Source organism: Trichosurus vulpecula, chromosome 7 (genome assembly GCF_011100635.1).
Source record: "Trichosurus vulpecula isolate mTriVul1 chromosome 7, mTriVul1.pri, whole genome shotgun sequence".
NCBI lineage: Eukaryota > Metazoa > Chordata > Mammalia > Diprotodontia > Phalangeridae > Trichosurus > Trichosurus vulpecula.
In genome coordinates, this window is record NC_050579.1 from 72,628,976 (window position 1) to 72,655,957 (window position 26,982).

Consider the following 26,982-nt stretch of genomic DNA (forward strand, 5'->3'; position numbering starts at 1 on the left):
ACACTATAAAAGTGGGCTATTTTAATTATTTCTTTGTTGGACAGTGTAACTTTGTTCTGCTGCATTCTGTGAGTATATATGGGACTTCTAATTACAGCAGACCTGGATAAGTACAAATTAATCAGCACTATTTTTGTGGTCAGAGGACTAGGGTTCAAATTCCACCTCCGACCTTGAGCAAAATCACCGAACTTCTCGAAGACTTACTATGCTCATTTGGAAAATGAGAGGGGTTGGACTAAATGATCTTTGAAGTCCCTTCTATCTCTAAATCTATGATGATTGTCATGAAAATCTTCATAGCTATGCATTAGTAGTAACAGAACTGTTGTAAGGGTCAAATAAGGTAACATTTCAAGTACTATATACATGTTATTATTAATATTTAACATTGCTTTAAGTTTTGCAAAGCACTTTATCTAGTGGTCTGTGTTTGATCTCCAAATAAATGTCATACTATCATTCTTACTATTCAAATCAAAGGTAATTTGATTGAGACAGATTTGATAGACATTGATGACTAAAAGAAGATGAATCTAGCATTTTAAATTTTCTTCTTTATACAAAGAATTACTGTTTCATTTTTTTTTATTTGAGGGAACAAAGTAATGACTTTCTCCAATATTTTTAACACAGGTATTGTAAAGGTCGTGATCTGTCTGCTATCCCTAATCTAACAAGAAGTATAAGGAGTTATTTAGTTATTTATTTAGTTATTTATTAAGAAGTTAAGGAGTATTTAGAGTAACAATGTTACCAGGGGTTTAACGTCTGGACGGCTTCGGCCAGTTGTTGAGGCATATTGTACTATTACTTCTCCAGTTTCATTCAGCAAGCAGTTATAAATATCGTCATTCCCCTGGAAAAGAGACATCAACACTCAAAGATATTTCATGATTAGCACAGAATATAAAACCTAAATACTACAAACTAATGGCCAGTTGAAAGAAAGACACTAGATATGGCTTAATGTATCTATAGAACTATCTATCAAATTTGTTTCTAAAAAGGAATGCTTTAAGTGGTGAACTGATACAACCATTTTTGGACAACAGTTTGGAACTAAATTATCAATGATCAAACTGTGTACACCCTTTGGTTGAGCAATACAACTACTAGGTCTGTATCCCAAAGAGATTTAAAAAAAAAGGGGAGGAAGAACCTATTTGTACAAAAATATTTTTAGCAGCTCTTTTTGTGGTGGCTAAGAATTGGAAATTTGAGGGGACGCACATCAATTGGGAAATGTCTAAACAAATCGTGGTATATTATTCTAATGGAATATTATTGTGCTACAAGAAATGATAAGCAAGATGATTTCAGAAAAAAAAAACCTGGAAAGTTGTATGTGAAGTGATACAATGTGAAGTGAGCAGAACCAAGAGAACATCGTATACAGTAATAAAAATATTGTATGTTGATCAACTATGAATGACTTAGCTATTCTCAGCAATACAATGAGAAATGCTATCCGCCTCTAGAGCGATGTTGTTTGAACATGGACTGAAGCATTTTTTCCTTCCCTCCCTCCTTTCCTTCCTTCCTTCTTTCCTTCCTTCGTTTTCTTGCATAAAATGACTAATATGGAAAAAATAAAAAGGAATCCCACAAAACAAACAAACAAAAATCTGGTAATTTTATATCAGGAGAACATAGACCATGCCCTTACCCAGATTCTCCTCTTAGAACCGTAGTTTAGTTTACTTATCTGTTCTATTTTTGTGAAGCTATTGATAGAATGATAGTTAGGGATAGGAAGAGAGAATGGACCACTATAAGAATATGACTTGTTTGACTTTCTTTGAATCCCCCAGTGCTTAGCACAGTGCCTGGCACACAGTTAGCCCTTGAGAAATGCGTGTTGACTGACTTACCTGTGATATACGGAATTCCTAGGTGAGGAGACTCCTTCCACCAATGTAGGTTTGTACAGTCCGCAAAACTAATACACTTAGAGAGCTGCCTTAGAGCAGTAAGAGTTTAAGTGACTTGCCCAGGGTCATTCAGCTCTCATGTATTAAAGGCAGGACTTGAACACAGATCTTCCTGGCTTTTTTGCTCCATTATGCAACATGTTTGAAAATCATATCTACTAAAACAGGGCTTTCACATTAATTGATCATAATCAAATTGTTCATCTTCAAGACACTACTACTGTCCAGCTCTACTTTCTTTAGTCTGATTGGATTTTGAATGGGAAAAGGACTGCAGCTATCTCTTTCTAACTTTGCATTTACCTTCCCCCTCCTCTAAATCATAAGGAAAATGAAAAGTATTTAATGTTTAAGAAAAAAAGTTGAAGTCCCTGGCATCAAGTCCTTACATGAAGATGACTTTTTCTTTCCTTTTAAAAATAGAAATTTTTTTACATAAACTTTTAAAATTATTTTTATCAGAAAAAAATCTTCCTTTTCTCCCTCCAATATCACCTCCCCTCCTTACCCCATTGAGAAAGAAAAGCAAAAACTGTATTACAAACATGCAGAGTCAAGAGAAACAAATTGCTGCATCGGCTGTATTGAAAAAGAACCTCTCTATCAGGAGGTTGGTAGCATGTTTCATAATGAGTACTCTAGAATCATGGCTTATAATTCTTCTGGTCAGAGTTCCTAAGTCTTTCAAAATTGTTTGTCTCTACAGTAATGTCATTACTACATAAATTATTTTCCTGGTTCTACTCTCTTCCCTCTGCATCAGTTCATACAAGTCTTTCCAGATTTCTCTGAAACTAGTCCCTTCCTAATTTCTTACAGCACAACAGTATCACATCCATATACTATAACTTGCTTAGCCATTTCCCAACTTATGGGCACCCGTTAAGTTTCCAATTTGCCATTAGAAAAAGAGCTCTGTCCTTGGGGTTTGTTTTGCTTAGGACTAACTCCTGCCTTAATCTTTACACCCTCTTATTCTCCACCTCTCTTTTCCCATTTCCTTCCTGTTTCTTTGATGAGTAAAATGTATTTTTGTAACTAACTGCATGTATTCAACATTTCCCAAAAGGAACAACAAAAGATATGAACATTTGACTCTTAAGGTATAAAAAGATAATAAACCAAGACTAATTGAAATTGAACAAACCCTCTAAAGCAAGGGTTCTTAACCTATTTTGTGCCGTGGACCCCTTTGCCAAAGGCTATAGACCTCTTCAGGGGCAGCTATGTGACAGTGGATAGAGTGGTGGGCTTGGAGTCAGGAAGACTCATCTTCCCTAGTTCAAATCTGGCCTCAGACACTTACTAACTGTGTGACCCTGGGTAAGTCACTTAACTTTGTTTGCTTCAGTTTCTTCATCTGTAAAATGAGTTGGAGAAGAAAATGGCAAAACATTTTAATATCTTTGCCAAGAAAACCCCAAATGGGGTCACAAAGATTTAGACATTACTGAAAAATAATTGAACAACAAAAATGGACCCCTTCTCAGAACAGTGTTTTCACTCACAGAAAAGAAAATATATAGGATTATATTTTATTTTTCCCCATTCAAATTAGTGGACTTCCTTAAATCTATCCATGAACCTCTTTGGTGGGGCAAGGGGGAAGTGTATGTCTGTGGACCTCTGCTCAAAACCAATTAATAACCTCCTTTCATAGGAGTACAGAGTTAAAACAACTTTAGAAAATAAAGCACTTTCTATGCATAGTGGATACAGTTTTGGACCTAGAATCATGAAGACTTGGCTACAAATGGCTATTATTAGCTGTACAACAAGTTATGTAATCGTCCTCAGCTTCAGTTTCCTCCTCTGTAAACTAGGGATAATACCATCTACCTCACATAGTGGTTATGAAGCTTAAATGAAACATCTGCTTTATGCACATAAAGCATTTTGCAAGTTTGAAAGTGACACATAAATGTCAGTTATTATCTTGCTCAATCCCATTTATGTATCAAAGGATTATCAGAGAACAGTATCTGCCATCCAGCTTGGTGTCAGATTCCTACCTTTTGTCTGAAAGTGTATTCCTTGCCTATCTAGGCAAGACATGTGACTTACCATTAAAGTATCACTGGAAAACCCAATGGAAACATAACCCTCAGAAAGGCTGCTCATTTCAAATCTGAAACTCTGATCAGCCAGCAACTCAGAAGACATGAACAGACAATTTGGGTCTGTGGGGTCACAGTTTTCCGGACTTCTGAAACAAAACTTGGTTTTACCACAGTCGCTGGAATTCATCAATTGTAAAGTCTGTAAGCAAAATGCAAAAAACTCTTTTGTTTTCTGAATCAAATTAAATCTGAAAAAATGGTAAAATGCAGAGTAAATAAAATGGAAAAATGCTCCCCAAATAAACATGTTTGAATCTCACTTTAGGACTTAGAAATATACAGGTATACCTTGCATAAGGTTGCCTTGAACAAAGATGTTTCAAAATAGCATTAATGCAACGTGATTGAATCCCACAGCAGTCACAAACTCCCATTATAACAATATTAAGTTGACTATCCATTTTTTTGGACCAAATGTATCTATAATGACATTTTACCTAATCCAGTTTTGGGAAAGTCAAATAAAGTCAACTAGAATTTATTAAGCACCTACTATAATGTCAAGGAAAGGCAAAAAACTAGTCCTTGTTCTCAAATAGCTTATAGTTTATTAATTAATGGTTAGGTGGGGGTTGAATGTCAATGTAATACTTAAATATATGTGTGTGTAGATCTGGATCTAAGAAAAGTTAAACTAATCAATAAAGTGAATGTGATTTAGGTGGGCTTAAGTATATTTCTATTTATTTTTTACTTTGCTCTTATTGTCTAGAAGGTTGCAGACACTGCTATTTTTTTCTGGTGCAAGGTAGTGGTTTGGTTTAGTGACTGAGTTTAGAGTCAGGAAGGCCTGGTTTCAATACTTATATCTCAAACTTACTGCTGGGGGCAAGTTATTTAACCTCTGTATGCCTTAAGCAACTGCCTAGGATTTCTCCACTAAATTATTCAAACTTTGATCTGAGGGAGTTCAGTCTGCTGATCTGACAAGTTGTAACAGATCTTTTGATATTCCTATTTATATATATATAATATTTGCCTAGATTCAACTTTAGATCTCATCTTTCGAGCTCTAGACTATGAACTTCTTGAAGATGGGTTGGGTGACCTGTATTTCTTTTATTTTTTTTTAAATTCAGTTTATTTTATTTTTAGATTCACGTTCTCTCCCTATCTCCTCCCCAGCTCCATCTAGAAAGCAAGAAAACCTCTTGCATTTCTTTTCTTTCTCCCATAATAGCAGTATAGAGTTTGACACATAGTAAATACTCCATACACACTTGATGGAGTTGTGCCATATTCTATACAAAAGATTTACTTAGGAAAAGTTGTATGAAGATATTTTACATGAACATCATTTAATGAATATCTAAAATCAACATTTTAGTAATTAAAATGAAAAAAGATACATATTTAAATTAATTATTCTTTTTATCATGTTCTGCAAGCTTAAAATTTTATAAAATTAAAAAAATTAAATTTTACAAAATTTTAAAATTTTCTTAACGAGGGCTGGGAAGACAATTGATTAGCAGGATATAAAACAGATAATTTTAGGTATATGTAATATGTAGAGGTAGCACAGCATGGAGCAGCTAGGGAGCACTGGGCCTGAAGTCAGGAAGACATCTTCCTCAGTTCAAATCTGTTCACTGACATTTACTACCTGTGTGACACCAGGCAAGTCACTTAACCCTATTTGTCTCAGTTTCCTCATGTATAAAATGAGCTGGAGAAGGAAATGTCAAACCACTTCAGTATCTTTGCCAAGAAAACCCCAAATGGGGTCTCGAAGAGTCAAACACAACTGAAATGACAAACAAATAACAACAAACATAACATAGGGGATTAAAGACCAGGCTTCAACTGAGCTGGGTTCAAGTTTTACCTATGAGACACTGAGGCTTTGTTAGCCTGACCAGGGTCAGTTAACTTTTCAGTGCCTTAAGCAATTCTCTAAAATTTTGAGTTATTGAATAGCTGAAGGACTGTACTGGTAGAGGGAGTTTCTTCTGGGGCTGCTTCCTATACAGAAATCACAGGAGATACAGGACCCTCCCCCCACCCCCGCCCAAAATATGATATGAGTAACCTCATGCTATTGTGTCAAATGTGACACCCTGGTCCTTTAAAAAATCAGTTTCAGTTTGAAGAGTTAATTTAAGTTAGTTGGGGCAGTGACATCAATACAGACTTCTGGCCTAAGACAGGGTAGGCACTTGCTGCTGGAAAAGACTCACATAAAGACACCATGTAAACAACAGGATCACAGAAGGGAGAGCTTTACTTCAACAGAAAGACTTCCCTTCTAACTCATTGTTCTAAAACTCCCAAAAAGAAGCTTAAAAAAAAAGACATCTCCTTCCTGAAATTGCTCTCAGAGCCATGAATAGATTTGGGAGGGGCAAGTGGAAAGAAGAAAAGATTCTGAAATTTGCTGTGGGAAATTAACTAACAAGGCTAGATTAGGAGAGGGAGAACAAGTACACAAGATAAGTGGGATACAAGAGACAGCGAGAAGGGAAAAGAAAAGGTCCAAACAAAAGGCTAAAAGATCAGAGAGCTCAGCTTCAACCACTGGTGGGGAGAGTGCTTAGGAAAGGTTTCATTGAGCAATCAGCTTGAGCTCTGAAAGAAGGCAGGCACTGCAAGAAAGAAAGTTTGGGATGGGAGGGTCCATTCTAGATGGGATGGACTATGAAGACAAAAACCCAGAGATGAAAAGGGAAAGGACAAGAATGGTGGACAAAGGCAGGTCCAGTTTGACTGGAGCAGAGAACATGTAATGGTGAGTAAGGGATAAGATGAGATGGTCATGTTGGAATTAGGTAGTAGAAGGCTTGGGATGTATAAACATCAGGAATTCATACTTCATTCAGTAGACAACAGGGGATCTTTGAAAGAAGCAATAGAAAGGTGATAGGACATGGCATATCAGGGAAATTACAAGGCAATCTTCTCTGATTCTCCTCCCTAAGTAATGGTATTATTTTGTATTGTAGTTATTTGCTTCTCATATACAGCACTACACTAAATTCCATGAAGGCAAGAATTCTGCCTTTTCTACCTCAATAGACAGTAGCTTAATCATTTGATGAATTGAATTTTCAATAAGTGTTGATCTCTACTGTCAACAACTTTTAATTTGTTCTCTAATTAGAGCCTTTTTCTTAGCTGTGTCAGATATATGTTTATTGATTATTTTATTCATAGGGTTTCTAGAAAGCTATTTCCTAATACTGATTTCCCTGAGATTCATCTCCTATAATAAAATAATGACTGAAATTATGCATTTTGGGTGTGTATCAATCTCCTCCCCAATCAGTTAACAAGCATTTATTAAGCCACCAGACACTGTGCCAAGTGCTGGTAATACAAATACAAGCAAAAGAAACAGTCCCTGCCCTCAATGTGCTTATGTTCTAATGGGGGGAGGATAACACATAAAAGGCCTCTGAAAGGGGTGGAAGGAGAAGGTGCGGCATCATGGTGGAGAAAGAAGTCTAGAGAGTGAGGAGTGGAGCCCTGAGAAAAATGAAAGCGTAAACATGACTAGGGTAGGAACTTCCTTAAAACTGACATTCCTGTAAATGATTGACCGAGAAAGGGGCTGCAGGGGCAGAGGGATTTCCCAAGGTGAGAAAGCTACTGGGAAATGGTATTAGAATAGATTGCTAGACCTAAAAGATAATCTGGTCAGACCCCTTCTTTTACAGATGAGGAAACTATTTTAGAAAAGTTAAGTGACTTGATTATTTCTAATTAATCCTGTGCATAACTTGTTTGAACATAGTTATTTATATGTTATCTTCCCCATTAGATTGTGAACTTCTTGACAACAGGGAATATCTTTTACCTTTGTATAGCCAGCAATTAGCACACTGCCTGGCACATAGCAGGCTCTTTAAAAATATTTATTGACCAACTGACTTGCTCCCAAGGTTATAAAGCTAGTCACAGAATTCAGTTTAAATCAATAGGCATTTATTAAGTATCTACTATACGTTGGACAATGCTATGGATATCATGAAATAAACAAAGAGTAGTTACTATTCTCAAAGAGCTTACAGTCTATTGGAGGAAAATATGTGTAGAGAAACTTAAACACAAAATACGTAGAAGTCTATTTTTGGATAGAGGGAATTAGCCACTGGGGATATCAGGAAAGGCTTGATGAATGGCATAGGGTTTGGGCTGAGCTTCGAAGGAAGGTAGGGATTCTCTGTGGCCAAGGTAAGAAGGCAGTACATTCTAGGTTAGAAGGACAACTTGAATAGAAGCACTGTGAAGGGAGAGGAAATGTCTAAGGGGAATAGCAGCCAGGCCAATTTGATGTACAGTGCATGGAAGGTAACAAGTAGCTGGAAAAGGAAGGCTGGAGGCAGCTTCTGAAGGGCTTTTAAGAAGTACAAAATTGTGTACTTTATTTTGGAGGCAAGGGGAAACCACTGAGCCACTATGTAGTGGAAAGAGACTGGAGACATGGAAACTAATTAGGAGGTTATCCCAATTATTTGGGTGAGATGCAATATGTGTTAGAACTAGGACTGAGGCCACAAGAATGGACAGAAGGGAATAGATATGAGCTACATTGTGGAAATAATACAGACAAGACTTGACAACTGATTGGTCATGAGGTGGGAGAGGGATAGTTTACTATCACATTGAAGTTCTGAATACAGACTATTGGAAGTATGCTGCTGCCCTCAACAGAGATAGAAAACCCTGGGGAATGGACTCTCTGTCTGCTAGCTCCCACTGTGCCTAGAGGCCTCCTTCCTACAGGTGGGCCAGCAGGTTAACTGCCCAAATTTGTAGAGGTGCAAGTACTCCAGATAAATGTATGCTAAGAAAAGGAGAAGACTTTGATTCAACTTAATCTCTTCCTTCCTTTTCCTCAGAGTTCTAGATTGTACCTGAAGCTTTAAGATATGTATTTACCTTAGTTGATACTGTCAAAGTTTGGAGAGTCTGGCTTTTAATATTAACTGCAGGTTCATCCAAATCTTGAAACACAGTTGCTCTGCCAAGGAAATAAGAACCAGATTACATGAGGCAAGAAATTTGTGTAAATTGTTTTGTGCCACAGTTAAACATGTCAAAAATAAACTTTTCTTCCCTCTACTAATCAAAAACACACACACACACACACACACAAACACACAATTTCCCTGTTTCTATTAATGGCATTACCATCTATCATCCACTTTCAAAACCTGTCAACCTCAACTCTTCCTTCTTACTCATCTCCCCCTTCCCTCAACATATGTAATCTATTGTCAAATCTTTTTATAGGCCAATTAAAGCTATTAATGAACTTTATCCAAAGCATTTATAGATTTTTCTCACAAAAAAATCTATAAACAAAAAAACCCCAATGATACATAGACTGAGAAACAAAAAAAGGTATAACAATTTTTTTCCCCAGAATTGCAAAGGTTAATTTAGTATTAGTGATAATCAAGCAAGCTACCTCAAAGTAAATAACATTTACACTGTCTTTGATGATTACTGCCAAATCTTTGCCTCAGTTTTGCTTATTTGTGTATTGTAAATCAACATGTCCCAAAAGTCTTAGTGCAATTTAGTCTGATTAAATAAGATAATAAATAATAAGCTTTAGTAGCTTAAAATTTCCCTAAGATCTTTGGAATATCCTGTATAAAAAGACCTAAATAATAACCGTGAGAAAACTAGAGTATTTACTGTCATGGGGAATGTTGTTCCCTTCTTGAAATATACTAGCACACAAATATATTAAGAACTAATAAAAAAGTGGCATTTTTCAGGGAGCTGGTTAAATCCATTATGGTTCTGCCTAGTTTTGAATTCATTACCATCTCTCCTAAATAGAACTACATATGGTCTCCAAATTGATTGAACCAAAAACATGTCATAGATCCAGTGGAAAACACAACAAATAGCTTCATTAGTTGATGTAATCTTTCTCCAGTGATGTTGAAATGTTATTTGGACTGGATAAACAGAAAATTCTTAATACACTCTACGGAAATATATAGTTTGAAGGTTTCAAGCTTAAATCCAGGTCAAGTTAAGCCAATAGACTATGACGATACTTACAAATACTTTGATCTCCAGGCAAAATACACAGCAAAAGGATATCGAGGAGAAGATTTGGCTTAACATGTCAGGAGATGTACTGGCATTTTGAAATCAAAGCCAAATGGGAAATACATATTTAAAGCAATCCAATACCCTATTGCAGTAATTTGCTAGTAATGTGTTGTTAAAATGGCTTTAAAGGTGTTTTTCCCATAGTTGAATCTCTCTTTAAAGTCACTCATATCTGTTTCCTTCTTTTCATTCCTATTACCTCCAGCCTCCAGGCCCTTGCCACATGTTGCCTCCATAATCACAATAAAAGAAGCCAAATTGACAAGAAACCCAATAAGTGCTAAAAACACACTGACCAATTCAGACTCCATAGCTCTCCAGATTCAGAATCCATGCAAGCAACCATCTGTCTGGCACATAGCAGGCACTTAAAATATGTGTTGACTTAGTGACATGGTAAAATACTGCTCAGTTGACCATGGCTAACTGTTACCTTAGTTACACTTCAAGAGACACTCTGGCCATCTCAATACTCCATTTATACACCCACTCCCTCTTAAAGTATGTGACTTTCATAGATGACTTGTCATGCATTTTTGTATTTATTTTAGGTTCAGTTTCAGAAGGGTGTTTGTAGTGGGAAACAGATTTCTTTACCTGTACTAAAAATCTATTTTATTTGCTCTCCCATTTATTGTATTACTTTAGCCTTTACATGCTGACAATAGAAATGGCATGATGTGAATAGTTAACCAAGAGGACGTGGGTTTGAGTCTTGTCTCTGACACACAGTGGTTGTATGACCTTGAGAAAGTCACTTAACTTTTCAGTGGCTCAGAGATAACTCAGGGAGTATATTGCAGAGATGGTGCTAACCTGAATTTGTAGAGGGAGTTCTTAGCTTGTAGTTCCCTATTGTCAATGAAATTCAATGTCAACAAAAGTCCACTCCCTATCCATTAATGCACAAATATGTTTTCCTGTATTAAAAATGAGAAGGGGCTTAAAAACTCTTGTTTTGTGGAAATTTGCAAAGTTGGCATGACTGATTTACTTAGATAGCTAAAGCCACTCTCTGTCTATTCCTTGGGTTTTCATAAATGCTGTCTTTCAAAAATTTGGGTTTCTGTCTTTCAGATATAGCTGTCTCTCTTTATTCTTCCTCATGCTTGCAGTCATTTGGGAAGTTTAATTGCACAATTCTCTTACTCAGTGCCATATGCCAGGACTATAGACCCTGTTATAAGTGCCAAACAAGTCCTCAAAACCTCTTCCCCTCTGCCTGATCCTGACCTCATTAAATAAAGCTTGCTTGCTTCTGGTTGCTAACATGGCTCCCTCACATCCATAATTGTGTAAATAAGCTATTATATTCACTAACACCTTGGGGTCCATTGGTCTGAAAAGAATGAATTCTCTAGCTGCACAGTTATAAGAAATAAACTCAAAGAATCTGTCAGGTAAACAGAATGTAGGTTTCCTTGTGTCATATCATTTTTCTTTTTACCTTGTTTCCAACAAGAAACATTACATCACCCTTTCACCCAGCAATACCACTTCTAGGGCTGTATCCCAAAGAGATCACACAAGTGGGAAAGGGATCTGTAGGTACAAAAATATTTATAGCAGCTCTTTTCGTGGTAGCAAAGAACTGGAAATCAAGGAGATGCCCATCAATTGGGGAATGGCTAAACAAGTTAGAAATGGGGAAGATATGGACTTCATAATAACCTGGAAGGACCTACATGATATGATGCTGAGTGAGGCGAGCAGAACCAGGAGAACATTGTACACAACCACAGATATATTGCATCTGTGATGACTAACTGTGATAGACTTGGCTCTTCTCAGCAATGCAAGGTTCAAAGACAATTCCAAAGGACTCACAATAGAGAGAGCTATCTACATCCAGAGAAAGAACTATGGAGTCTGAATGTAGATTGAGGCAAATTATTTGCTCTCTCTCTCTCTCTCTCTCTCTCTCTCTTTTTCTGGTTTTGTTTCTTCTTTCTCATGATTCATTCCATTGGTCATAATTCTTCTTTACAATTTGACTATTGTATAAATAAGTTTAATGTGAAGGTATATGTAGAACATATATTGGATTCCATGATGTCTTGAGGGGAAGGAGGGAGAGGAGGGAGGGGAAGAAAATTTGAAACTCAAAAGCATGTGGAACTGAGTGTTGTAAATTTAAAATAAAAAATCTTAATAAAAATAAATTAAAAAATATCACATTAAACAAAAGAAACATTACATCAGTTATTGGATCATCTTGTATTTCAGTGGTGGTAATAAATATTTGCAAAAAAACTACCATACAAATAATTGTTATCACCAATCTATATTTCAGAGAATAAACAAGTAGATATTTTTTGAATAAAACAATTATTATTACATATAATCTCATATCACATACATACATTATACCATTGCAAATTTTAATATTAAATTCTACACAGTAGTATCAACACTGCCATACTTATGTATATTTCTGAAATTTCTTCTCTTTTTATATTTTTAATGTCTAATTAACACTTTTCTTTCTTTTGCCCCTACTAATGAACTCTTCCTTATACCACTTAAATATAGTCAAAGAAACAGATTCACACATTGGCTGCATCTGAAAACATATGTCTCATTCTTCACCTTTAGTCCACCACCTTTTTGCCAGGAGGTAGAAATCATGTCTCTTCATCAGTCTTGTGGAGTCATCAAGGTAGAGAGATTCTACAAAGAACTTGGTGAAACCCTACGAATTAAATTGACACATACCCTTTCTGTTAATGGCATTACCAACTTTTGTCCGGGCTCAAAACCTTGGAGCGACCCTTTACTTTTCCTTTTTCCTTATTCCCCATATCCAAATGGTTGTCAGGTCTTGTTAATTCTATAATTTCTCATCTATACCCTTCTCTTTAATCCTATTGTAGTCCAGGACCAGAAAGTTACCTTTCTATTTCAACTATACAGTAAGCCCAGTTAATTAATGAACAATTGCTTGGTTGGTGTAGATTCATGGTTTCCTACAAAATTGGGAATAGTTGAGGATAGTAAAAATATGTTTCAAGAATAAGGAAGGAGAGAGGCCAAAGAATCGTAGGTCTCTATGTCATGAATATTTTCTTCAAAACAAAAATATGAAGGAGCCAGAAGGAGCAAGCATCAAATATAACCAAACAAAAAAGGAAATTGATATTTTAATCAACAGAAAGTGACTCATTCCTGAATCATATGCATATAGGCAGATCCTGACTTATTAGGGAAATTAGTATGAACCTAGAAAAATAAAAATTACAAAAAGACATGCTATTCAAATAAAATGTCTTTAACCTGAATTAAATAAGTTACTCATCATTTAAAAAAAAAGGAGATACAGACAGAAGGACAGAGATATCAATTGCAGTTATTTCCTACAAAAAAAGCCTTCATCAGGAAACACTTGACTTACTGGCTAAGCATATAGCTGCGATAGCCAAGAGCAAGATGAGTTTAGATAATAAACTCATTTGTAAATTCTCATGGAAGATGGTGGAAGATTTTGGGCAACATTGCTTCATCAAAAAAGAAAGAAGTAAAAGAGAACAAAATCAATTTAAACAAAACTTGGTGAAAGATACCAAACAAAGCCTTCTTAGGATATTTACAGAGCACAAATGAAAAGATGGAAAAGAGTTGCAAAGGGTTTTTATAACAAATTTTTCACCATCAAGGAAAGTGGAACCACTACGTTTGGATGCAAGATGCTTATAAAGAGAATGAAAAGCAGCTACAGTAGACCAAATAAACATAGAAGGGATCCATGCTAGAGATTATGCCATTGAGAGATTGATTCATAGGGAAATACACCAAAGGTGTAGGAAAAAAAATCTGTCCTTATTAATATCAAAGAAAAGTGACTGAAAGAATATCAATAACAAATTAACTGGAGTATATGTATATTTTCCCAATCTACAGAAATTTTTATAAGAATAATTTATACATATTTCAAGAATATCTTTGATGAAAATAGGAAATAGTCTGGCTTTAAAAAGTGTATAAAAAGATATAAAGAATAAAAGATGGGATTAAACTTATTTTTTACTATAAAAATTTTTGATTTGGTACAACAAAAAAGCTATCCTGAAAGTTATATTCCAACAACATGCTTTAAATACACATATCAAAATTATACAAAATTCCTTGAAAGATACAAAGCACCTTGTTTGGCAAGTTTATATATGCAGATATAATGTTTTATATATTATAATGAGGTAAAAGGCCTGTCATGGTACACTGTCTCCAAATCAAGCAAGGATATTTATTTAGTGTGATGCACTCAGTGGGCTCTATTCCTTAAGGGAGATGGGCACCCCACTGGAGTGAAGCATGGGGTTTATATAGAGCAGAAAACACTAACAAATATCCTGGGTCTGGTCCAAACCATGATCGCCTGGTTATAAAGGCAACTTGGAGCTGTGCGTGTGGTTACCCATAATGCATACAAGAAAGCCCACTTGGGGGTATTAATTTATGGTAATGATATTATTATGAGCCAGGTTCACCTTAACGTGAGCCAAGAGGGATAGTGCACAGGTGCTGCTCTAGGGAAAGTCCCTTCTGTGGTTTTGCGGGCAACATCCTATGTGGGTAATACATTCATTGGTTAAAATATATCTAGGGCAACAGGTGGTTCCTCATTGTTTAGCAACTGTTGCTAACATTGCTACCTCCATGAATCCCCCCCCCCAAGGAATATGGGACCCAAAATAATTTGGGTGGACCAGGGGTGGAGATCTCTATAATATATATTCTAGGTCTAGATCTATCTATCTTAGGATAGACATTGCAAATGGATAAATTGGGTTCGATTAAACAGGGGGAAAACAGGCTGGATTTTTTTCAAGAAAATTTTGAACTTTGAAACAAAGTCTCATCTTTTTAAAACCAATATTTTGTTGGTATTGGTGTATGGTTGTTAGTTGAAAATTGCAGCTTCCAATTAAAATTAAATTAAGGATTTATTAAAAATTATTATCACACAGAAGGCAGTTGAGAGGCACACGGTTGGTGTGAGCAAAATGTGATGCATTACAAATAAGAACCTACTAGGAAGAAAGAGAAAAGGATGTTAAGGAAATATATGATCAAAAAAAAAGAAAGAAAACAGGTTAGACATTTGGCAAGAGACAACTGATTGGACAGTCATACGATCCACGCATATCCTATAAGGAATACCAAATGTCAAAGAGGAAAAGGGAAAGGCCCCTAACATATTGAATGGACCTCCCCAATGGTGAACTCAAGGGAGGACATGGGCAAGGATTATGCAGAAAACAATTGCATTGTTGAAGGAAATATTACAGTTGAATATTTGAGCCTCTAAATTCTGGGGCTCCACCTTGCTTGGAGGTTGCAACCCCCATGCACTAATTGTAAAATGCATTCTATCTTATTTGGAAAAATACTGACATTCTTTCCTCTAAGATTAGCAAGGATCCAAACATTAAGTCTTAGGTTACCAAGGTGTTTACAAAAAAGCTGTAAATCCTATGTATACAACATAGAAATTATATTAACAGAAAAGAACCCAAACTAAAATAAAAATATTTAATAAAAATTTGTTTCTAGATTTTACCTACAGGGCATCAATAATAGGTTTGCTTTCTAACAATCAGAACTATCCAAAGTGGAATGGGCAGCTTTGGGATATAGTGGGTTCCCCTTCACAGGAAATCCTTAAGCATAGGCTAGATGACCATTTGGAAATTGAGGGGATGCCTGTCAATTGGGGAACGGCTGGACAAGTTGTGATATATGATTGGAATGGAATATTATTGTGCTATAAGAAATGACAAACAGGATGATTTCAGAAAAACCCAGACTTACACGAACTGATGCAGAGTGAAGTGAGCAGAACCAGGAGAACATCATACACAGTAAGAGCGATATTGTATGATGAACCACTGTGAATGACTTAGCTATTCTTAGTAATACAATGTTCCAAGACAATCCCAAAGGATTCATGATGAAAAATGCTATCCACCTCTAGAGAAAGAACTGATATTGTTTGAATACAGACCGAAGAATACTATTTCTCTCTCTTTCTTTTTTTCCAAGTTTTCTTCCACAAAATGACTAATATAAAAATATGTTTTACATGATTGCACATGTATAACCTATATCAGATTACTTACTGTCTCAGGGAGGGGGAGGGAAAGGAGGATGGAATAGAGTTTGGATGTTAAAAAACAAACGTTAAAAATTATTTAAACACATAATTGGGGGGGGGGAATAAAATATTGTTTTAAAAAATAGGATGAGTTTACCAAGATCAGGTCAAAAGGTCTAGATGTAAAGAGAGATTTTAGTAGAAAATTAGGAGAACACAGAACATACTACCTATCAGACTTATGGATAGGTGAACAATTTATGAAGAAACAGAGATAGAGACCAAAGTTAGGTATAAAGGGGATAATTTTCATTGTATTACATTAAAAAGAGTTTGTAGAAAATAAATGTAGCCAAGATAAGAAGGAAAGCAGAAAATGGAGAAAAAAATTTTATAGACAGGTTATCAGATAAAGGTCTCCTATCTAAAGTATATACAGAACTTTGTGAAATCTATAAGAATGTGAGACATTGCCCTATTGCAAAACAGCCAAAGGATATGAACAGGCAGTTTAATGATGAAGATATTTATTTTCTTTGAGGCAATGTGGCTAAGGTGGAAATGTGTTCTGTCTGATGTCATAGGGAGAATGGTTATCCTATGCCTTCTGGAAAGGGGAGAGTATGGCAAAAAGGAGAGCATTTGACATTCTAAATTTCCTTTTTCCTCCTCCTATTTTATTTTTTCCTCAACCACATGTACTATTTATTTCACATCTTATTTTTTCAATTGCCTATAAAAGAAATTTTAACAGTCAAAAAAAAAATAAAAGATAAGATGAAAGAATAACCACCCCTACCCCAAATAATCTCCACCTGTCAAGTACTGTCTCCTTACTGAAATCTGTCGGATTCCTCTTCAGAATTCATTTCTCCCTCCTCAGATCTCTTAGAGCCACTATTCTGTACCTTTCCTTAGTCTTAACTAGAAAATGGACCAGACCAAATCCTGACTATGAAATCCTTGAAAAAAATTGTTTTTTAGTTTTCAACATTGTTTCAACAATCCGGCTAGCAGCTGCTGTGGGGGTGAAAAACCAACAACAACCAGCTCACAGAATGCTGCAAGCCGAGGTTCTTTTGATCTGCTTTACTAAGGAAAGCAATGTTAAGGGGTTGACAATCTTACTTTAATCCAGCATACAAATACCATTCACTTAGTTCAGGGGGAAAAGCCAGCACCCTGAACTTCAGAGCAAATACAAACAAATTACAAACATTGACAGACAGACCAAATACAATTCATAGTTACCAACATCTGAGTTCAGCCAGGGAGCTCATAACAAGGGCTGGCCCAGAGTCACACGTGCCACTACTGCTGTGGGTCAGAGCACTGAAAAAGGAAAGCCAACCTCTGGTTTTATATCTTTTTAAGGGTCAAGGGTGAGTCACACATGCGACTCACCCATGTGACCTAAAATCGTCACAAAAAATGCGACTTAAACCCACGTGGTCTAAAAGCCTCTGATGTCACAAACATGTCACTCAAACCCATGTAAACTAGGCTTTCCCTTGAGGTAAGGAGGTCATTAAGGACTCCTAATTTAATCAAGGAAATAAAGGCCAAACTCTTCAAGGGCACTTGGTTGAATTAAGTGCTAAGAGCCCATTTTGATTGCCAATACAAACATTCACTTCTGTAAGATTTTGAGTTCTAAATTTTCTTTGCCTCCCTCCCCTCCCCAAGATGGCATGCAATCTGATATAGGCTATACATATACATTCATATTAAACATTTTTACATTAGTCATGTTGTAAAAAATAATTTGAACTAATGGGAGAAACCATGAGAAAGAACAAAAAAAAGAGACAGAGAGAGCAAATAATATGCTTTGATCTGCATTCAGACTACATAATTCTTTCTCTGGATATGGATAGCATTTTCCATCATGAGTCTTTTGGAATTTTCTTAAATCCTTGCATTGCTGAGAAGAGCTAAGTCTTTCAAAGTTAGTCATTGAACAATACTGCTATTACTGTGTACAATGTTTTCCTGGTTCTGCTCACTTCACTCACCATCAGTTCATGTAAGTCTTTATAGGTTTTTCTGGTCTGCCTGCTCATCATTTCTTATGGAACAATAGTATTCCATTACATTCATATACCACAACTTTCAGCCATTCTCAAATTGCTGGGCATCTCCTCAATTTCCAATTCTTGGCCACCACAAAAAGAGCTGTTATAAATACTTTTTTTCCTCAGCCAAGGTAAAAAGACAAAGTTTATTAAAGATTCACCATATTGGGTTGTCTTAAGGAATCTCACCCTTTTGTGACGCTTGTTTTCATGAGCGGGCCAGATTCAACCTACTAAGCTAGATTGAATCTGAGCCTGTTATAAATACTTTTGTATTTGTGGGTCGTGTTCCCATTTTTATGATCTCTTTGGGATACAGACCTAGAAGTGGTTTTGCTGGGTCAAAGGGTATGCACAGTTTTATAGCCCTTTGGGCATAGTTCCAAATTGCTCTCTAGAATGGTTGGATTAGTCTTGAAAAAATTTAGTCATTTTCCCAGCCCAGGTTGGTAAAGGGAGACAGATGTTTGGGGATGGGGTCTAGCAGGAGTGGCTGCATGGAGCCTTTGGAGCACAGGAAATGAACAAGGGTATGCCCCAAGCTATATTAGGGCAAGAAAAGGTCTCAGATCTAGGACAGAGGGGCCCCACCTTTTACAGTGAGCAGAAATAGGTTCCAACTAGAAGTTCTGTCATTCACTACCTTGTGCTGGGTCTCACATCCAATGAAAACTGAATAAAGGATCTGCATCTGGTAGGGGATATAGAAGTATACAGTCCAGGACAAGGAGCAATTGCAGTCCCTTTGTGTGTACTAAGTGAACAACAAGTACAGAAGAAACAGCAGCTCTGTGACTGTGATCCCAGGAGGAAGTTGGGTCTCAGATCAAGCTCCAAGCCCAATCTGTTTTCTGCAACAAAATAACTAGGGCAGTAAGCCCCAACCAAAGGGAGACCTGCCATTCTGTCACTCAACCTGCAGAGTTTTCCAGTTGATTGACTGAGTCTAATAGTGGTTTCCTGGAGCTCCAACCAGAGGCAAGTCCAAAGTTATGTTGCTCAAACATGAACTGAACTCAGAAACTTACAGAGCTCATATCAGGAGGCTAATACTTAGACTTTATCCTAGTTCAGGCTACTTTGGGCACACTAAGAGCTTGCATAACCCCAGCCTGATCTGTCTCTGAGATTCTGGAATAACACAACACTTAATAGTCCAAGAAAGCAGGAGCAAAGTAGACATAAAACAGGACAAGCACAATCTAGCCATTCTATCTAAAAGTATACAGAGCCTGGCCTTAATAAAAAGTCCAAAGTCAAGACTTACATTGGAAGAATGAGCAAACAAACAAAAAATATCGTCATAAGTTATTATGGTGTCAGGTTGCCTAGATTCTAGTTATAACCAACCAGGGTGTGGTCATGTCACAACCCCCAATGCTCTAGAGGATTCTCTTGACTCTTCAAATATGTTAATCTCCTTTTAGCATTTGTCATCTACACTACTCAATTAAATACCACCAGATATTGTCTTCTAACTGTTTCATGTTTGTTTGTAATATTTCCTTCAGTTGAAGGTTCTTGAGGGGTAGAAATAGTTTCTTTAATTTTTTGAGGGGGTGCTTTTTAGTACTCATAAATGCCAGCAATTTGTTCTTAAAGTGACACATGAAGAACTCGAATTTACTTGTGCAATCATATTAGAAACTTAACATACCTGAATTGAATATTTCCACTTTCAGGGGGTGCTATCCAAACTGTTTGGACTGACTGCTTATTGCTGCTGTCCCTGTGACTTACTGAAGAGTTCTGTAATGAAATAAAGTCAGCATACACCAAAGAAAAGTAATACATATCTTCAAAAGATGTTTCCCATATTCACAGGATTAGATGGAGTTGCTGAATTTTTAGAATTTACTTCTGTCCATCAATCAATGGAACAAGGTACTAGAATCAAAGACTCTGCTCAATGTCTGTCATTTTCTTTTCCAAGGATTTAAAGAGGTATTGGGGTCACTTGGTGATAAATTGATACTGCTTTAAAAATAACAAAATATTTCACTACTGATTTAGAATGCCAAATCTCAGAGCTTTTAAAAATTCAATATCAGTACAAACCATCTAAACAGTGTTTTTTTAATAGTTTTTTTTTAAAAAGGCAATTTCAGAAGCCCTAAGGAGATTTATTTCTGCTGTCAGGATTAATCATGTGCATTTATTCCCTTTTCAGTGATTTTGTGAGAGAATACAGCAAAATTGAAGACAGGTATTATGCCGTAAGAAAATTTTTCTATAGTAAATGATATCTTTATAGTAACATTGCAGAAAACGGTATAGAGCATATAAGATCTCACTATATATTGCTTTAATAAAGCATTTAGCTTGGTAGAATAAATCTTAAAAACTTTCCTCAAAGCATCTTCTATCTCCATGGCATTTTTTTGGTCCTGATAAAGAGATCCCTTGAGTAATACAGATCAGTTATCATTCTACAATACATAGTCTAAGACAATAGTTACCTGAAGCAGAGAGAGGCTGTCAGCCAACAATAACTTATTAAGAATTTACTATGTAATAGGCACTGTGCTAAGGCTTGGACACAGAAAGACAAAAACAGGAGATCACAATCTAATGGGGAGCAGGAAGACAGCTTGTAAATAACTAGGTACCTTCAAGATAGATAGAGCTGGATAAAAGCAGTCCCAAAGGGGAAGGCATTAGCAACTGAGGGACATGGGAAAAACTTCCTGCAAAATACAGGATTTGAGCTGAGTACTGAAGGATGCCAGAAAAGCTACGAGGCAGAGGTGAGGGGGTAGAGCATTCCAGGCATGGGAGCAGCCAGTACAGAGGTAGGGTAAGTGTAATTGGAAAGTAAATGCAAGTAGGTTAGTGTAATTGGAAAGTGGTAAGGTGTAATTGGAGAAATTGGAAGGGGCCAGGTTATAGAATATTTTAAATGTCAAAACAGGGATCTTTATATTTGATCCTGGAGGAAATAGGGAGCCATTGGAGCTCATTGAGCAGGGGGTTGACCTAATTGGATCTATACTTTCAAATAATCACGTCATCAACTGAGCAGTGGATGGATGGGAGTGGAAAGAGACTAGAGGCAGAGAGACCAATTCCATGGCTATTGTAATAGTCCAGGTGAGAGGTGATGAGGGCCCAAACTAGGGGAGATGTCAGGTTAGTGGAGAGAGGGGGTGATATGAAAGATATGAAGGTAGAAATGACAAGATGTGGGGATATGTGAGAAGTCACTCCAAGGTATGTGACAAAGGATAGTGGTACACTTAACATTAATGAGAAAATTCAGAAAGGGAGGAGGGTTTTAGGGTAGGAAAGATAAGGAATTCCGTTTTTGATGTGTTGTGTTTGAAATACCTACAGAATATCTAATTAATGTCCAAGAAGCAGTTGGAGATGCATTTCTGTCACTCAGCAGAGAAACTAGGGTTAGACATAGAGATCTAGGAATCATTTGCACAGAGATAACTGAACTTATGGGATCTGGTGTGATCAGCTAGTGACTTGCCCAGGGGCATGTAGTTAATACTCATTAGAGCTGGGACTTGAACCCAAGTGTCCCTAACTCAGAGACCTGGGTATTTATACACTGTACCATACTATCTCTAATAGGTCCTAGTATACAATAAGCATTTAATTAGTTGCTGCCTAATGTGCTGAAAAAAAATCCATCTAAGGAAAAGGGGAAAACCAGTGAAAAGCAAGCATTAGAAATTACTTTAAAGATTTATCTATTCAAGTAAACCTCTAAAAATGTGAGGTTTTACAAAACAAGGAAAGCAATTTGAAAAAAAAAAAGATTAAAATGTTCTCAAACATCCAATTCAGCCTCTGAATGAAAGAAAAACTTTCAAATGTCTTAAAACAAAATGATTGCTCCTTTTGGATGTAGCCAGTAGAATAATTTAAGGAATGAAGGATTTTTTTATAGAAATAAACATTACATACCTCAATATTTCTACACGTGAGGCCTTGTGTGTTTCTATCTGTGATTTGAAAAGTACCAAAAGGAGCAGTTCCATTAGGGCCTTGGGCCTGGAGCAGGAATCTGTTGAATCCAGTGCTGTTGGTAACTTGTAGAGTTACTGAAGAAACAGTGACATCACTAAATCGACATGTCTTTCCCCAAAATGTTACCCTGTTCTGTAAGAGGGAAACTCATCCACTTCCCCTCCCAACTGTAATACTCATCTGGAGTCTCACCCTGAAACATTCTTCTGTTTTGCCCCCTTCTCCCATTGGTTCCTGGCGCCTCCATTGGCTAACTTTTATTTCCCTCCTGGCACGCTTGTGACATTCTCTGTACTTTAACACTGTGCACCCTTCATTCTCCCATTTTTCAGCTCCATTTTGTGTTGTGTTACCCCCAGGAGATCTCGGAGAGGCAGAACTGTCTTTTTGTTTGTATTTATCCACAGGATTTAGCACAGTGCCTGGCATGGTAATTGCTTAATAAATGTTTGCTATCTTGCTTTGCCTCAGTCATAACTATAATACAATTATCTACAAATAACAGCCAATAGCATTTGGAGATTCTTCTTACAGAGTTAAATTTACAAAGGGAGACATTCTTCAAAATTAAAACTGCTTGTTACACTCATGGAAGAGGTAGAGAGACTCAAGACATGCTGGGTCAGTATTTTAGAGTAGTGCTACCAAATTCATATAGAAACAGGGGCCACTAAACTACACATAAGGATCCCTGCAGGCTACATGTAGACTTAGACTTAAAATGTAATATGATTATGTTTTATTGTATTTTTATTTACTTTGGTAAATATTTCCCAATCACATGTTAATTTGGTTTGGGGCCCAAGGTACCACTGTAGTACATGTTTGACACATCTGTTTTAGAATATCTGCTGCTTGGGGCAGCTAGGTGGCACAGTCAGTAGAGCACTGGCCCTGGAGTCAGGAGGACCTGAGTTCAAATCCGGCCTCAGACACTTGACACATGTACTAGCTATGTGACCTTGGGCAAGTCACTTAACCCCAATTGCCCTGCCAAAAAGCAAAAAGAAAAAAAAAGAATATCTGCTGCTAAGAAAAATCAGTTAAATTATGATGACCTAGCTTTGATTAGAGTAACATGTCAACATTGCTTTCTCTTGTCTAGCATATTTGTGCTACGGCATAAATGAAAGGCCCCCTGCTTTTTTTAAAAAGTGTATTTTAGATCTCTACATAACAAGTACGTAACTAGAGGCAGCTAGGTGGCACAGCGGATAGAGCGCTGGGCCTGGAGGCATGAAGACTCATCTTTGTGAGTTCAAATCTGGCCTCAAACACTGACTAGCTGTGTGTCCCTGGGCAAGTGACTTCACCCTGTTTGCCTCAGTTTCCTCATCTGTAAAATGAGCTGGAGAAGGAAATGGCAAACCACTCCACTCTTTGTCAAGAAAACCCTGAATGGGGTCATGAAGATTTGGACATGATTCAACAACAACATAACAAGTGTAGCCATATTAAAGTGTTTCATTTAAAGAAAAAATCCATAGACTCAGATCTAGAGCCGAATGGAACCTTATAGGTTATCTAGTCCTGTCACCTCGTTTTTTAGACAAGAAAGCTGAAGCTCAGGTGGCAAGCCCGACCTTACAGAGGTAGTTAAGAAGCAGACCTGGGATTTTAACTCAGATCCTACGAGTCCAAACTCAGTGCTCTTTCTTTGCCATACCAGGTGCATTTCAGAAACAAACAAAAAATCTCTTTGTTGTTTACCTGTGATTTCGTCGTGTGGATTAAAAGAACTTTGTGAAACAGAGATGTTATAAGGGATCAAGGAGTGCGGGAGGACAAAAGATTCATCAAAAGAGTCCATAAAGCTGCAGTCCAGATCGTTAGCTCCATTTAGGTCTCCCCAAACTGTCCAGAACAGCACTGCAATGACCAAATACACCAAGGAGGTCCACTTTGCCATCTGTCAAGGTATAAATTTTTATTAATATTTATGGAGTGCTTTAAGGTTTGCAAATTTTTTCCCCATAAATTATCTCATATCCCAACTTGACTCTGCATAAGCAGCAGAGACGTAGGATGATGCAGCTGAAAATAGAGGAATGATATAGATTTGATTGTGGTGCTGCACCATAAGTATGCTTAGCACCAAAGCAAGGATATTGTACAAAATTAGTCACTAAGGCAGTCATTCTGAAGCGACCCCATGTTTTAAGCTTGTTTAACTTTGGCTACTGCAGCCCACCTGCAAGGGAGGGTTCAGGGGAGAAGGATTCTCATGTGCTCTAATGGCGTCTCTACTACTTGCAAATAGAACATATAGCAAAATTTCCCTGAATATAAAGTTCACGTATTCAGGACTACTGTTAAGGAAAATAAGCATCAAGTATCTTAGGGCTTGTAAGAACCTAATAGGTTACCTAAGCTAAAAACCTCAAAGCAAAGCAAAGGTATATTCCTGGCCCCTCCTCACCTTCAGTTTTCAGACTACAAGTTCTCTTACTGAGCTGAAAGTTGCCTACCTAGAGTTTCCAACCATTGGTTTTAGTTTCACCCTTTAACACAATATATACATTTCAGAACAATTATCATGTTTACTCTGCCCCAATCCCAAACCCAAATTTTCTGCAGGTTAAACATCCCTTGTTCTTTCATTAATATGATTTTGAGAGCCTTGACTATGTTGATCACATGACAAGAACCAGTTAAGGAGGTATAATTATACATACAGTGGAAAGAGCAACCATGCTGGAGTCAGAAGATCTAGGTTCAAAAGCCCACTTCTGATAGTTTTTTAAAAGTAATTTTTTATTGATAGCTTTTTTTGACATCCAGAATTTTTAATCACACAATTTCTTTCAATGTCTCTCCCAGAGCATCCTGTATGTATGTATGCATGCATGCATGTATGTATGTATGTATATATGCATGTATGTATGTATGTATATATGTGTATGCATATATAAATATAATAAAGTACACACAACACATGGGAGTTTAAAAAGGGAAAAAAGTCAGTGAAACTGGTTAATATATTAAAAAAGTCTGAATATGCGTAATGTACCACACCCAAGTACTTCCCATCTCTGCAAAGCAGAGGGGTGGGAGTGTCTTCTCATCTCTTCTTTGCGGCTAGCCTATCTCTTTGTAATTTTGTAACTTCACTTTTAACTGTTTTGTGGTGGTTGTTCTTTGACTTTACATTGTCATAATCGTTGCCCACTTGTGAATCTTACTCCTTGTGACTTTGGGCAAGTCACTTAAGTTTGTTAGGCCTCAGTTTTCTCATCCGTAAAATTTGATTAGGTGGCTTTTTCCATTCTAGCTCTACAGTCCTATGAATGCCTCTCCTAAAATACAGTAGGCACAATATTCCACATGTGTTTTGATGCATACGGAGTATGGTGGGGCCATCATCTTCCTTAATCTAGGTGTTTTTACTTGATAAAAGATCCCTTAACAGCCTAAGATCCCTTTCCTTGATCCCTATATACTATAATGCTCATACCCAGGTGGCCCTAGGTTCTTGAAGGTTATGTTAATGAAACTCTGGAAAGTTCCCACCAAGCTACAAAGGCATGTTACATTATAATCAGGGCAACTAGGTGTCACAGGGGATAGAACACCTAGCCTGGAGTCAGGAAGACCCAATTTCAAATCTGGCTTCAGACACTTACTAGCTGTATGACCCTGAGCAAGTCACTTAATTTCCATTTGCCTTAATCCATTGGGGAAGGAAATGGGAAACCACTCCAGTATCTGTCAGGAAAATCCCATGGCTACTATAGATGTGCTGGCCTTTCATGACATCCACGGAGTCACAAAGAGTCAGACAAGACTGAACAACGACAACAACTTGTACAATTTAATCCTGTCAATCCTGAGACAGTTCTCACCATGGAGAATTTGTTGATCTTTTTCAATCCTAATTCTAGCCAACATTTCAATGATTTTTCCAAGATTCTTGTCATCCATAAAGGTTGTGTCATAAAAATTGAAGAAGTATTATTGTAGAGTGGATAGAATGCTGAGCCTTTAGGTTTCAAGAAGACCTAGGTCCAAATACTTCCTCTGATACTTAGTTGTCTGACTGGCCAAGTCAAGTACCTGCTTTGTGCTACAAGTAACTGCCTAGGTATATCTATTTAACTATATAGGGATTATAATCTTCTTGGCTGAAGGGAGCACCCATAGATCCTTTGTGTAATAATCATGTATATCTGTCTTTGTCAATGAGATCATACATCAATTTAAATATCAAAGTAATTTGTTTTTTGGCCTAGATCTCCCAGTGAGGAAACTCATTCACCAATGCAGATCAGTAATCTCTGTAACTCATTGTCTTACAGACTTCTCTGGGGGCACTTCGAGGCCTTGTAGCTTGTCCATGATTCCATAGCTAGCATGTGGCTGACTCCAGCACCTTCTCTCTATCTACTGAAATATTCTGCTTATCTGCCAAAGTAATGACCGATGCTAGAATAGATCCAGACCAAAAACAGATACACAAGCAGCACATTTAGAAAAGGAAGAGGAAGGCACAGAGTGTTGGCTGAGATTCAGACCCAGGTCTTCAGACTCTGAACAAGCTTCCCCTGTTCTCTGGCTTGTAGGTGCATCTGTCTGTAGCCTATGCCACTTTTCACATGGGCATGTAAATGTAGAGAAACTCTGCTGAGTTGTCTAAAGATTCTGTCAGCATACAAGATGAACTCTAGTTCCAGACTGGTGGGTTTTGTCCCCCTAAATTTTCTGCTTTT

General features: G+C 37.1%; 1 protein-coding gene across 1 annotated transcript in view; it reads right to left on the reverse strand.

Moving 5' to 3' along the window:
- The window catches only part of LOC118856056 (putative ferric-chelate reductase 1), a 41,820-nt gene extending 17,635 nt beyond the window's left edge, over window positions 1-24,185 (reverse strand). The window contains exons 1-6 of the mRNA XM_036766113.1: window positions 23,987-24,185; window positions 22,214-22,350; window positions 19,953-20,044; window positions 8,936-9,017; window positions 3,999-4,193; window positions 758-859 (exon numbers count right to left, since the gene is read on the reverse strand). Of these exons, the coding sequence (XP_036622008.1) occupies window positions 758-859; window positions 3,999-4,193; window positions 8,936-9,017; window positions 19,953-20,044; window positions 22,214-22,350; window positions 23,987-24,185 (807 nt within the window). The remainder of the gene's footprint in view (window positions 1-757; window positions 860-3,998; window positions 4,194-8,935; window positions 9,018-19,952; window positions 20,045-22,213; window positions 22,351-23,986) is intronic.
- Window positions 24,186-26,982: the final 2,797 nt, after the last annotated feature.